Source organism: Maniola hyperantus, chromosome 6 (assembly GCF_902806685.2).
Source record: "Maniola hyperantus chromosome 6, iAphHyp1.2, whole genome shotgun sequence".
NCBI lineage: Eukaryota > Metazoa > Arthropoda > Insecta > Lepidoptera > Nymphalidae > Maniola > Maniola hyperantus.
Window position 1 is genome coordinate 5,528,734 of NC_048541.1, and position 15,164 is coordinate 5,543,897.

The following is a 15,164-nucleotide window of genomic DNA, read 5'->3' on the forward strand; positions in this document are numbered from 1 at the left end:
TGCTCAGTAGTGTGTAATGGGTTGATCATGATGATGAGCTAATAATAATTGCCATAAAAACAATTAATCGATACTTTGATCATGCAGATAATTTCGTTACGATTAACCTTCTTTACGTTTATGCTATAACAATTTATTGCAACAACGAACGGCTGAAATTATTAATCGATCAATCCGTAATCGGTCGATAGCATTGTAAAAATTATATTGTCGTTGTGATTATTTATCTATTTTGGTCGTAAAAGGAGTTCGTGAAAAGGAAAAACCTATAGGATTTTTGTGGATGACTTGGAATCAAAAGCAGCGATACATTCGATATTAAACTTTAATTTATACAACATTTTAATAAACTTTTTAGGAAGCTTGAATTTTCTAAACGAAACATCAATAGGTATATTTTCTATTTTATTATCTAGCATATTTAATTATTTTCCTTACCCTAGTTTAAATTTATTTACAATACACGATTTCTTAGAAATCTAACGAAATAAAATTAATTTACTTATTATGCCAGAAACACATTAGCAATACAGCTCAACTACGCGTCAATTCATATACTTTACGTGACGTGTTGGACGTATGAGTATACAAAATAATATAGGTACTAAAGTATATATACCTACCTAATAATAAATACCAAACTACCCATAGGTGGTAGAGCCAATTTTAACAGACCGCTTCCGACATGCTACTTATAGTTAAGTCCTAGTGACTGATTATTATGATTAACTTTGTTTGAGCGCGAACAAAGAAAACCTTAACATTTTATTGGAAGTTTCGACGTTGGTAATTGACAAAAAAGACCATACCTACAATTTTTGACAAATAACAACGTCGCTAAGTAACCTATCGATAGATTACATACAACTCTACTCGGCTTCTGGAGCGAGCTTGGATGGCTGGAGTGAAGACTTCAGCGGCAATGCACGCACAACAGATGGAAACGTTTATTTGCGGAAACCAGCCCAGAGCGATGAAGAAGAAGAAGATTACATACAAATAGGATTGGCTTATGAATTTCGGTCGTTAATCTAGGACAATACAAATTATAGGACATAATCCTTATGATTTAATTTTAAAAGAATTTAATGTACGTACCTATTTTTCTGATACCTATTTAAATAGGTACCTATCTTGGAAATTGTGCAATTCTTTATACCTACGTACCTATTTTTCTAATACCTATTTAAATAGGTACCTATCTTGGAAATTGTGCAATTCTTTATACAGTGTTGCTAAATTACAATATAGGTACTTATTATTATAACTAAAGATCCTATTATGAATTGGTAATAATATATATCGCATTGAAGTGAAGATAAGAATAACTAATAAGCAAATATACCATAACAGCATACCAAGCAATATTATGTAATAGAAGTACTGATAACGCATCATCTCAATTCCAAGACCGGCGGCTTGCGGCAGCGACTGGCGACAGAGACAAGCGACCGCGCTGCCGATCGAAAATGACATTACTGGTTCCTATGTATTTTTTTATGTACCAGTAGGTCTGCATCAGCGCGGGGACGCAGCAGCCGTGTCGACTGTTGCCGTTATAGGTATCTCCTCATAATATAATAATATTATCTTCATAAAAATTGAAAATGTAAATATAGGAACCAATAGTGTCGCTTGCAGTCAGAGGCACGGTCGCCAGTTGCTGTCGCTAGTCGCTGCAGCTTGCCGCTGGCCACGAAATCGAGTCATAAATTGCATTAATACCTATAAATAGGTGAATTTGAGGAATTTATATTTAGTTTTTTAATCTATAATACTAATAATTATAATTAGGTGTTCTTTAGTCCAATATATAAAAGGTCCAATATACGGCGTTAAAAACTAGAAAACATATAGGGAAAATGACCCGTGAGTATGTGTCTATAACGTTGACGTCTCGTATTTTAGGCATGGACGCTTTAATCACCGTAGCACCGCGTTTCAGGGCGTGGATCATCTTCGGCCTGTTGCCACTATCTGAAAGAAAAAAAAGCTTATTAACGACGGAAATTAATAATCAATCTATCCGTAATCTGTCGATAGGTTACGGATTACCAAAATTAATAATCTATCTCTAATCTGGCGATAAGTTACCTAAGAACAAGCCTAAGAAACATTGTTATTTGTAAAGACCATATTATAATTTTTAACAAAAAACAGCGTTGCTAAGTAACCTATTGATGGATTACAGGATTGATTATTATTATTAACCAGGTGATGCCCGCGACTTCGTCCGCGTGGATTTAGGTTTTTTAAAAATCCCGTGGGAACTCTTTGCATTTCCAAGATAAAAAGTTGGCGATGGCGTTTCGATGACCTCCCTGGTGCAGTGGTAAACGCTGTTGTCTTATTAGTTGGAGGTCCCGGATTCGATTCCCGGCAGGTGTTTGGGATTTTGTAATTTCCAAATTTCTGGTCTGGTCTGGTGGGAGGCTTCGGCCGTGGCTAGTTTCCAGCCTACCGGCAAAACTGCCAAGCGATTTAGCGTTCCGGTACAATGCCGTGTAGAAACCAAAGGGGTGTGGGTTTAATAAAAACTGCCATACCCCTTCCAGGGTAGCCCGCTTCCATTTTAGACTGCATCATCACTTACCACCAGATATTGCAGTCAAGGGCTAACTTGTATCTGAATAAAATAAAATAAAAATATAAAGCTGGTTCTTATTAAGGATTCTACTGAGAAGTATTAATCAAACATTTACTCCTTCTGGAATGTGGCCGAGTTCTGTAACGTAAGTTAGAGTAGTCTCGTTGAAGGCGTAGAGACGGTGGGGCCCCCGTGCTGGGCGGCAGAGGCCTCGACCGCAGGCTCGGCAGTGGAGATACCCTGCCGGTGGTTGTGGTGTATTCTCGAAGTGCTATGATTTCCTCTGGAGAATGGGGTCCTGCGAAAATGGTAGATTTGGAATGGTAGATAAAAAGCCTATGTCCTTCCCCGGGATGTTAGTTAACTCTGTACCAAATTTCAACAAAATCGGTTAAACGGTTGGGCCGTGAAAAACTAGCAAACAGACAGACACACTTTCGTATTTATAATATTACCCATTTACGCCCAATTCTCATATCTAACAGCATCCTATACTAAATAATTTTAACTACATATCAAAAATTACGGACCGACAGGAATCGAACCCGCATCTCCTGGGATCGCGCCCGACGCTCAGTACTGAGTAATATCACAAATTTCGTCACTGGCAGTGACAGTTCGTCAGTGGTCAGAGCGTCGGGCGCAATCCCAGGAGACGCGGGTTCAATTCCTTCCGATCCGCAGTTTTTGATGTAGTTAAAATTATTTAGCATTGAAGTGTAGGTAAAACACTATACAAATTATTAAAATATCCTTTACCAATCAATAAGTAACTACCTAATCAATACTTATAATAAATCATCAATACTTATAATAAAACTGTAACAGGTCAAATTCTGTACATTGAAGATATTTTGAAATTTTTTTTCGAGGGCACTCTTTAATCGATACTGAACCCAAAACTGTAATTTTTTTCATTTTTGTCTGTCTGTCTGTCTGTCTATCTGTCTGTCTGTCTGTCTGTCTGTCCGTCTGTCTGTCTGTATCACGGCCGCGCATCACGCTGAAACTACTGAATGGATTCCAATGAAACTTGGTACGATTTGAGGTCATACTATGAGGAAGAATATAGGATACTTTTTATCCCGAAATTCAGCATGGTTCCCGTAGGAGAGGGGATGAAAGTTAAAATGTATACCGAGTTGTAATTCATTAGCGCGTAGTCCGATTCCATTCATTCTTTTTTTGTTAGAAAGGGGATATTTTAAAGATTGTTCCGTAAATATTTCAAGGTCATCGGTTTTTAACCGACTGTCAAAAAGGAGGTGGTTCTTTTTTCTACATCGATTTTTTCGAGGTTTCTGGACCGATTTGCAATTTTTTTTTTTAAATCAACAAAAAAAGTTTTCGTGGTGGTCACATAAAAAATTCTGGATTCAACTCCTTAATCCTGATGCTGCAGGGTTACTGCCCACCTGAGTTATCAAGATTCAGGAAGTGTTCATAGTGATAGTATATTGTAGGTACCAAGCAACGACTTTATTCTCAGACTTCAAGTCTCAACTCCTCAACCCTGATGATGTAGGGTACAGCACTCCTAAACTATAATGTTTCAGGAACTGCGGATGATGCAAAATTATTTTAGGTACCAAGCATAGGCTACGTCATTGAACTTCGGATCCTAACTCCTCAATCCTGATGCTGCAAAGTACTGAAGTCCTAAATCGTGGGGATTTTAGAATTTCTGATAATGAATTGATATTTAAATAAAAATATTAAAAAATTTGAATCGACTGTTAGGCGGAACGAAGTTCGCCGGGTCAGCTAGTCTAATAATAAAATCCGAGAGTTGTCTTATGTGTAGCTTATGTGTAGCCATAACTTACCACCAGAGTTCTTCATTTCCTTATCCACGCTAGCGCTAGTAGAAACTTGCTCTCGGTTTTTTAACTTGGCCCGTTTCTTCGCCCTAGCGCCCCAGTAGGTATAGTTCACCGCGGCATACTCGAGTAGAGCGGCGAATACGAACACGAAGCACATCACTAGGTAGATGTCGATAGCCTTCACATACGATATACGAGGCAGGCTGCTACGCACTCCCGTACTTATTGTTGTCATCGTCAGGACGGTGGTTATGCCTGAATAGAAATATATGTTATAGTAAACGACAGGTCGAAGTGGCAATTGGGGTGGGGACGCCCTGCACACCCGCACAGCCCCCGCACTAACCCGGTGACGTGCGGGTGTGCGGGGCGTCCCCCCGCCTCATACCCTGATTGCCATCTTGACCTGTCGCGTACTATACAAGTAAGTAAGTACAAGTATACTGGGTATAAATTAGGCTAGAAGTACTTATTTATGGGTTTTTATGATAATATGAGCTGAACAGACAGTGGTGCTGATTCTGAGCACAACTAATTTTTAGAGTATTTGCATCCTCTTCTTAGTTCTTACTAATGTAATATAAAAATGACATAGACACAGTTTGTCAATTTTAAATTTAATTTAGAGCTGTCGAACCTCGTGACTTTAGCTGCCAGTCGCGAGCCTATTGTTTAAATTTGCAGCGTGCACTATTTAGAGGTTTTAAATTTAAAATTCATGTTCCGTCCCTTTTTAGCAATATTTAAAGGAAGAGGAGACAGATACTCTAAATTAAGTTTAGAGAAAGACAACAGAATCGGCGCCAGTGCCCATGTATTATGTAAATACATAATACACACTAATAAACATTAAACACTAATGTTTCAGTAAAATTTTTACCTACCTAAAGCAACTCGTGCCGAAGTTGCCTCATGATTGATCCAAAAGGACACCCAAGAGAGCATCACAATCAAAATACTCGGTAGATAGGTCTGAAACACAAAGTAGCCGATGTTCCTACGTAGCTTGAAGCTGAGTGACAGCCGTTGATAGATGCCCGTCGCCAACTTCTCCTGGAATGTTACACGACTCTTGAAAGGTGTGCTTTCTCTGACACCTTTATATTAACTTGAGGAATTCTCCTAGGTAATTGTTCTTGTAATAGGTGTTTATATTGTACGAAATTACTTTACGCAACACATCAATTATTTTAATAGCTTTTCCTGCGTCTTCGCTCGTGGATTTCGGTGTAACAATGCCATAGGTAGCCTTTATTTTCCCAGGATAAAAACCTAGATCACTCATCTACCTGTCTGAAAAATTTCGGCCATAATCGGTTTAGCCATTTTGATAAATACAGAAAAAACAATATGGGAAAAGAAGACATGAACTCATCACATCAAAGTCTCTGAACTTTTTATTTTACTCTAAATCATTCAGTTGCACATCTACAGATTACGAGAAAGGTAGTATTTGAAGCCCATGGAGGTGAAAGAGAGCCGTTTTATTGTCAGACTGCGGACAAAGATGGAAACTGCTACAGCGACAAAAACGGCTCATCATGAGAAAAAGAACATATTGGATGTTAGATAGACGCAGGTATTACTTTGCGGAATTCCATGATAGGAGGACATAACATTCTATAACGGAGATGTAGACTCGCCAGTGCAGTGATTGTGGGGTCTACATCTCCTAAAGCATGCTTCGGTGTTGAGTGAAACGTATTTTGTGTGTGTTGTGGAAGATTTGTGTAGTGTTGTGTGTTGCATGCTTTATGCTTCTTTAGTACCTAGTTAAAGAGGGCGGACGGCTCATATCGTAAATATACTGCACGCTGTATCACACAGATTTGTCTGTTTTGGCGGATAAGGCTTGTAATTCCTTGTATAAATAAGAAGATATTTCATTCAAGAGTAATGCACTTAGCATTATGTATTAAACTTTGCTATTTGATAAGGCTTTACATACTTTCCTGTCGTTAGTCTCATGCCCCAGAATGGTGAACTGTGGCAGTTCTGCATTTTCGACACCTCGTACGGGTGTCTCTTTCCAGTACATCACCACGTCCGACACGGTGTAGCCATCTGCATATTGAGTATAACGTTAGGATGCTGTTGGATTATAGAGATTCAATATTCATTGGTCGATTACTTAATCTAATCACGCTATGTAGGGACTCTCTGCAGGTTGGACTAAAAATTACTAGTATGAAAATAGCCGGTTGATAACCCGGTCCATGCATGAGTTAGCCTGTGCCCATGATTTCGACAAATATAGTTCGCCAGTAAATAGAAATCACTCGCACACCGAAGACGTTTAAGAATATATAAGTAGATCTCCATATGTGAGCCTTATGGCATGCATTTTAGAATCTCCCACACCACGAATGTCTTTTCCATAGACTTATGAATATAAGCTTTAAAGTTTCATGCTCTTAAATAAGTAAATATAACAAAAACTAGGCAATATATTAGAAATGTTTAGCTAGGTAATAACAATATTCATGCTGTAAAGATCTACATGACATATTTATTCAGATCCAAGAGAAACAAATATAATAATGAAATGTGTAGTCGTTGGAAATTGATTAGTTCGCTCATGAATTTGTAATATAAAAAATAGTGATATGATTACAAAAGTAACAATCGATACATGAAGTTTTTGTCGATTAAAAATACCTATGAAAAATGTTAATTGGTGATCAAGTTCCATTCGCTTCTTAGACGTTTAGTCCGACAAAAACAGCTTTAGAAAAAAACACGGTTATAATATAATTAGATATTATGTAACAAGAACAACACAAACTGCCCGTGTAAAAGTATAAATAATGCTTATTAGTAGCTCTGTTTGCTAGCTCAATGAATTGGATTTATATAGGTACTTTTGTGTTTTGTGGACAAGTTTTGAGTACTTGTACATACCTACTTGTAATTTTGAGTGTCTGCACTTTTGTACGAGCGCTACAAGTGAAATTTTCTTAGATATTATCGTCTCAAGAAATTGACGTGAAATACTCGTCTATTTGGACAAAATATAACTAACTACCTATTCGGTATGATGCGTTTCGTTTCCTAAATTTATTAAAACAGGATACATATCCAAAGCCACTTGCAATCAATGTGGTAGGTATTGTAAGAGCTTTTTAAGATCATATTTTATTGGATCACCACTCAGTTAAGGGTCGATTTACATTGGCAACGAATTGAAGGGAATTATTAAAATTTTACATAGCATTGACTTTTATAACTATCCTTGAAGGATAAAAATAAGGAACTCGTGGAAAAAAATAATCGCGATAATATCAGAAAATTCTCGTGTGTTCTCGCGATTTGACTGTGCTCTTTATAAGGGTGGAAATAGAGGTCAATATACTACTTATGTAAAATTTCAGGACTTCTCTTCTTGTCCGATGTAAATCCTGCCGGGGTTTTTGTGGTACTACCTGGCAGATTTTTACAGACACAACAAGAAAAGTTCACTTCGAGTTGAGCACGGCAACACGATGTTATGATAGCACGATGTAATGAGCTGCAGCGGTAAGCTAAGCCCGACGAGGCAACGCAAGCGTGAAGCCGAGCTAGTCGTGAGAGTATAGAGTCACACAGCTTTCAATCTCGACGGTGCAATTCTGGCTGTCCAGCGGATAGTAGTGCAGGTCCATCATACAGGCCAGTGTCGCGGTGAAACGCATGCCGTAGGTGACGCTGCCGTCGCCGCCCAGGCGCACCAGCTTGTTGCGTTCCGTCACGTCGTGGAGGAAACTAGAGGAAAAGCGCGTGGTGAATAGTTTTATAGAAATTGTAATTTGTGATCTTGGCGATATGGTTTGAAAAATAGGCAGCACTTCAAACATTGTCGTCGCGAGCAAATCATTGGGATAACATTTGCGTGTTATTTCAAAAACTTTTTTTTTGAGAATAAAAGATTTGCAATGGCTGTAAATTAGTTTGTATCGAATTTAGAAGGATGGTGAGTTCTGTGAAACTAACCGTCTATTATCACAGATTAAGAAACAATGTGAATTGAATGTAAATTTTATCATAAACTGTAGGATAAAGGTTTGAACATTATTAGTTAAAAATTACACTTTTCTGAAATAACACGTTGGAGTCGCAAACAGACGACTTAATCTTTTCATGATCATAGATTTTAAGTATATAACAATTCTAAATCCCACTCCGATAAACACCACTTCAGCTAACACTCCAATTACCATCATCATCGTCAACCAATAGACGACCACTGCTGGATATAGGTCTATTGTAAGCATTTCCACACGCCACGGTCATACGCCGCGTGAATCCAGCGGTTCCCTGAGATTCGTTCGGTGTATATTTACCAGTCAAAACCAACAATAGCAACAAGAAAGAAAAACGTATATTTATTCAATTGTGCCACACATCAAATCTTATAACAAGACGATACAATCCATATAAATTTTAATCAATTGAAAATTCTCACCTATTTTTATCATTTGCAAAGAATGTATCGGGCACCCAAATTCTATCAGCAAAGTCTCCAGATAGAGTTAAAACCTCTTCTGGCAAGCCAAACCCCAATCTTTCATCTTTCCAATATTGGTTTAGGTAAAGTGTTATAGTATAGTCCTGAAAAATATCGTACAGTATAAACATTCATACAGAATAGTCGTAGTCATAGGGATGAGTAGTAACCAAATATGGAATGCTGTTGTGTGATGTGCGAAAACCTACCTACGTAATTTTGGGGATTTAAAATACCTAGTTGTAATTTCATATTTGGTCACTTTTATCTTACAAGTTCTTTCTTTTTAAGATAGTGCCCTACTTGGAAAATAATTGAAAAGTGTAAGGGTGATGCAAATCGTATCTTAGTATTAATTTCATTTTGTGATGTTAGATTTGACTAGTAAGCACTTAGAAAATAGAGATTGTTGCCAAAGTTCATCTTTGCTGCTCTATACAATATGTGCTATACATACAAGAACTGTCTAATTTGACGACACAAAAGGAACGACTACTATAATAAGTCAATGGCTCAATGCCCAAATCACAAAATAAACTGGAGGTGTTTAGCAGTAATCATGTTTAGGTAAGTGAGGGTTAAAACAAAAGTAGTTGAAGACCATCGATACGCTGAGTCAGCTTAGACCTCGGTCACCGACGACCGATATGTGTCAAGTGTTCACGGCCTTGGTCTCATTTCGCTATTAAAAGCATTATGAATTACAACGAGCGATCGAGTACGTCCCTGTTTTGACTCAAAAGCTATCTTGATAGCAAAGTGTTGGCTGGTCCAATTTAATGCCTGTGATACCGGATACCAAATATATTTGAACGTTAGTAAAATTACTTATAAAAGACTAGCTGATGCCCGCGACTTCGTCTGCGTGGAATTAGGTTTTTTGTCAAAGTCCCGTGGGAACTCTTTTATTTTCCGGGATAAAAAGTAGCCTATGTCACTCTGCAGGTCTTTATCTATACCCATGCAAATCACGTCAATCCGTTGCACCGTTGCGACGTGATTGAAGGACAAACCAACAAACCAATAAACCAACAAACAAACACACTTTCGCATTTATAATAAGGGTACTGATCTTCATGTAAACTTGAGCCAACAAACTTAAAAATCAAATGAGATGAGTAGTTAGATTCTAAATTGACCTTTTGTTTGTGCGAAACAGTACACCAACCGTACAGCAACCGCCGAGTTTCTTGCTGGTTCTTCTTGGTAGGAACGGCATTCCGAACCAGTGGTAAACTAAAACTACTACTTGAATAAAATATATTCTACTTCTACTTCTACACCCCGTTCACCCGCCATTTGCACCTCACGTTTTTTGCGGTCAAAATCTTACCGAACACACGATGTAAACAGTTCTTTACTCAGTGTACATTTTCGGTAAGATTCTTACACGTACTAATTAGTGTGTTTCATAAAGGGTGTACAGAGTGCCTACATGGACTTAAGTCAAGCGTAGGTACAAAGTTATTTCATGGTCAAGCGTGCGCCTATAATTAATTAAAAAAGGTATACCTTTTACTTTAATTTTAACGTAACTAAGCAGTTTTTAACGTGTGTGTAACTGCGTGTCGTAAACACAATCTAAAATTGTAAAAGTAAAACGTTCAACCATATGCCAAGCAAATAATATTGTATCTAGTGTATTCTATCTAGTACCAATGAATAATATGCACCAACTCACCATATTTACTTCGGAAATAGCGTCAAAACTAGCAATGGTTAAATCCATCCCGACGTAGAGCGGGTCGCCTGTGGAGTAATAACATTTGTGCGAGGAAATACGTCATATTACGAGAGTTAAAGGGACGTATGACGAATCAAAGCATGTTTACTGGGTGAATTCAATATTATACCGAGTCTTCTTGCTACGCGGAGTGCAGCATGCATTCGAAGGAATGTAAATTAGGTATTAGATACAAAATATCCTCTTGTATTGAAAATTTGTTTGTTATTTTAAAATAGAAATATTCTTAGGTGAGGTATTGCATTTCTCACATAGACGCCTTATGCTACCTGCAGATTTATAATTCCCGTCTTCGTTTTTCCAAGATGAAAAGTAGCATATGCCCATCTTTGACATGCACACTACTTCTGTACCAAATGGATGATGCCCGCGACTTCGTCTAGGTAGATTTAGGTTTTTTAAATTCCGTGAGAACTCTTGTAACTTTCCGGGACAGAATTAGCCTACGTCCGTCCCTAGGATGCAAGCTATAGTTGTATCAAATTTCGTCAAAATCGGTTAAACGAATAAGCCTTGAATAAGTAGGAGGCAGACAGATACACTTTTGAATTTATAATATTACTTAGTTTAGATATATTTATTATTACTTAGTTATATATAATATTACTTAGTTTAGATTATATAGAGAACGAACTTACCACCAAAATTAGGGCGGAGCCGGATGTCGTAACCGTCAAGTATTCGCGTAACGGTGTGCGTTACGTTCTCCAAGCGATCCACTGTAGCAGTACGCTCGAGGCTACGAAAAATACTAATATTAAAATATTGTGTACCATCTAAATAACATAATGAATACTTCTAAAAGTCCAATATGGTTCAGCTTGGTGCAGCAGTGTAAAATCAGAAAAATAGGCGGCATTTCTTAGAGTAGTGTTAGTTTGTAGTTTGTACCATTAACGTATGGTTATCTGGTAGCTTGTGTTGACGACGGCCAATTTATATATCAGCTGCTTAAGGTACCTACGTAAAAACATTACTTACTTAATAAGTATATTCAATACTGCCAAACACTTCCCGTCGGCGGTAATTTTCACCAAACGCTTTAGAGCTCGAAAAAAATAACATGTTAAGTAAATCTTACTTATAGACTGAGTTACAATTTGCATAAATTATGATACTAGGAAAATATACAAAATCAGCACTCAGACTTTATGAAAAGTGAGTAGGTAATATTTTACGTACTTTTAGCAGCTGATCCCTTTAAATTGGCCGTTAGCATAAGCTACACTAACAATACTTTATCCCACATTTATTTCTGAGAAAATAATTACAATCCGGCGGCACTGGGATCTTGGACCATTATAATTTAAATGTTTCAGTAAAGTTTTAAGCGGTAGGTTAAAACATAAAACGGTGTACCGTCCACCGATTATATTAATAAGAGTTGAAACATTTCACCCTTGTATTATATCATGATGAAATCACGCTTTCGCCTTAAAACTTTTGAAGTTCTTTCTAAAGTATAGTGTTACTTCAGATGAATTATAAACACTCGAATAATCACTTCTGTCAACAACAAGGCGTTTATAATCTCCCTACTTTAAAGCTTTACTCTTAAATCTTTTTTTGTTTGTACAAACAAACTAAAAAAGACTGAAACTACTAAATGGGTTTTAGTATTTATTTTACCATTAGAAAGCTCCTTTATTCAGAAGTAACATACGTAGACTATAATTTACATAATACCAAAACACAAGGTTATGTAATTACATTTTTGTTTTACAGTTACCTTGTACGTAATTATCATCGAAATATAAAAATAAACGAACAATCAACAAATCCGTATTAAATTACAGTCTAGAGGACGGAAGGCTATTTAAATGGGATTCCACCAGGCTTGGATAGAATTGCCATTTAGCGTGAGGATACCCCAAATCCAATATGAAATTAACTTAAGATGACGTTTCGAAAAGCTATTAGACAGTGGGATTTGTGTAAAGTTATATATACTACGAATTTATCTACCAACTAAGACCAATAATATTAAATAAACAAAAACTTATATTTAGGTACCTAATAACTGTATTTGTTAAAACAAATCTTTTTTTTAAGTCCTAGGTAATTATTTTAAAAATAAAACTATTTAATTAAATGTTTCGTTTATTTACTCAATTAAATAAATTAACTATATTTACATATATTATAAGTGTTGAGTTATTAAATCGTGTTATAAATCTTATAGGTAGGTATCCGAACATGATGTCGATGCGACGGCCGACGGCGTGCAGGCCGATTTTTAAAACCTACCAAAAGCACCTCATGACGATTCTTATTGTGATGAGGTATTCGATGTACCTGGCATGACATGTCTAATTTTTGGATTGTTTATAAAAATATAATATGTACTTAGTCTCTATTTTCTAAAGTGTCAATAAATAAATAGCGAAAATATGTAATAAGTTAAAAAAGAAAAGTTGAAGTTGTACCTAATTATGTACAACCCCATAGACTTATTATATTAACCCTATTCATATTTTAATTTTGAACACGGCAAGAAAATTAGCAATCCAAAATAAATAAATTAATAAACTCAAACGAATAATTAAACACAAAAATAATTTGACAAACTGATAGACGAGTTCCTTATTTATCGCAAATTAGAGCAACGTCTTCTGAATACCATATAATATATTATTATAGCGAAAGTGGCTTTTATTATGATTCAAGTGCTCAAAACAAAACTCAAATGATTTGCCAAGAGTTCGTCCGATACTTGATCTATTAACTTTCTTTTTATTTATATAGATATAGGTATTATATTATAATGTATATTACAATATTATACAAGTCTATCGTATTTCGTAGCATTCGTTTAAAAAAAAAGCAGTTTTGTGGCAAAAAAAAGTTTTATCATTTTTGCGTTACGATATATAAGCAGCTTTTTCTTTAAAAAAAATATCATTACTTAAGTAAGGACATACAACATATTATGTACCTACTTATAAAAATACTAAGTAGCCTAAATACTTAGGAGCCTGACCTAAGTTTGATACTTAATTTTTTTGTGATTTTGTTGTTTTGCAAACTTCCGAAATATAAAAATATGCTTCGTAGAACCGACTTTCCCGTAATCTGACCACAGAGATCTGACCTCGCTAAAATTACCTAAATGACAGTGTAAAAATGTGGACAAAACTTGCACTATATCAAATCAGCTGGTCGAGCTCTATATTTACTTACTTAACTGGCGTTAAAGACAGGATCAGCAAGAGCTTAAACATAGGCAGCGCTAGGCGACGCGCGTGCAGGCGAGCTGAACGCGCGGAGGACTTGCGACGCGCGCTCATCGCGCGGCAGACGCGCGCTGCTGTCGCCGCATCGCGCGATCACCGACACCACATCTCTTCCCTCATTACATCTTTCACCCTCCGCTCATCTAGTTCGAAAGTTTTAGCTTCTTTTTTCGAGTTCCATTACCGATAAGCAAAGAGTTGCGACACGCAATGCAAGTTATCGCAGCGCGCGATCGCGAGGCGGGAGCGGCCGCGGCGGTGACGGCGCGCGGAGTGCCGTCGCGCGTGCGCCACGCCTCTACAATGGGACACTACTTTCAACTTTCTTCCTCCTGTACTTTTAACCGCTACTTTTTACGCCCAAATTGTGATTCTGAAGTCCTTAAACTTCTCGCAACTTATATTACGCTAGCCCACGACTTTTTTCGCGGTAGGTTCATACCTAGATATCATTTATAGATTGCTACTAGCTGCCCCGGTGAACTTCGTATCGCCTAACAGTCGATTCTTTTTCAGGATTTTTTTAAAAAAATTCTCTCCGTAAGAACCATCCCCGTACTTCAAGGAATATCATAAAAAAAGAATTAGTGAAATCGGTTCAGCTGTTCTCGCAAATCTCGATCAGCAACACATTCAGCGATTCATTTTTATATATATAGACTAGCTGATGCCCCCTTCGTCCGCGTAGATTTAGGTTTATAAAAATTTCGTGGGAACTCTTTGATTTTCCGATATAAAAAGTAGCGCTTTCCATGCCTTTAACTACTTATACCCATGTAAAAAATCACGTCGATCCGTTTACTCCGTTGCAGCCTGAATGAAGGACAAACTAATAAACCAACAAACTAACATACTTTTGTATTTATAAAAGGTATGGATAGCGATGTTACGTCTAGATAAAGTAACTTTGTAATGGTGAAAGAATGATTACAATTGATTCACTAGTTTCAGAGTTTATCGATTACAAAATATTTACAAAAAAAAACAAATTTTTCCTTTTTATTAGTATAGATATGACGAGGGCCCGGCCGAGGCATCGCTCTCGTAGAAATTTCGAAAAATCCGGCCTTATTGCTTGTCTAGTTTATTATAATCTCTCTTGTCTAGAGACGCGGTGCGTCGCACATAGCGTGGTGTCTCGTGTCGCACTGTTAACTCAAACATATGGCCAAGTATGAGAGCGTTCTTGCACTAAGCGTTTGCTTGTTATATGACGTAGTGTGGTAGTACGACGCGCGACGCAACGCACCACGCGACGCGCAAGGCGCCGCGTCTCCAGAAAAGAAAGATTCTT

General features: G+C 37.2%; 1 protein-coding gene across 2 annotated transcripts; it reads right to left on the reverse strand.

Moving 5' to 3' along the window:
• Positions 1 to 362: 362 nt before the first annotated feature.
• Positions 363 to 14,131, reverse strand: Lcch3 (Ligand-gated chloride channel homolog 3). Of its 2 annotated transcripts, none has more exons than XM_069499030.1 (10): positions 13,818 to 14,131; positions 11,276 to 11,376; positions 10,575 to 10,642; positions 8,852 to 8,997; positions 7,997 to 8,151; positions 6,359 to 6,474; positions 5,295 to 5,463; positions 4,414 to 4,665; positions 2,703 to 2,885; positions 363 to 1,977 (listed from the first exon to the last, which is right to left on the reverse strand). In XM_069499030.1, exons 1-10 carry the CDS (start codon positions 13,922 to 13,924, stop codon positions 1,802 to 1,804), a joined length of 1,473 nt encoding a protein of 490 aa, XP_069355131.1. In that variant the 5' UTR covers positions 13,925 to 14,131; the 3' UTR covers positions 363 to 1,801. The 2 variants fall into 2 exon arrangements, with proteins under 2 accessions (XP_069355131.1, XP_034825389.1); XM_034969498.2 differs by having other exon boundaries at positions 7,994 to 8,151.
• Between the last annotated feature and the right edge of the window lie 1,033 nt (positions 14,132 to 15,164).

Excerpts from the sequence above, each read along its gene's own strand:
- Lcch3 (XM_034969498.2), bottom strand. The coding sequence starts at position 13,924 with ATGAGCGCGCGTCGCAAGTCCTCCGCGCGTTCAGCTCGCCTGCACGCG. Across the intron at positions 6,475-7,993 it reads CACCGTCGAGATTGAAAGCT|ATGGCTACACCGTGTCGGAC; the intron begins GTGTGACTCTAT and ends CTCAATATGCAG. Across the intron at positions 2,886-4,413 it reads GGAAATGAAGAACTCTGGTG|GACCCCATTCTCCAGAGGAA; the intron begins GTAAGTTATGGC and ends CCATTTTCGCAG.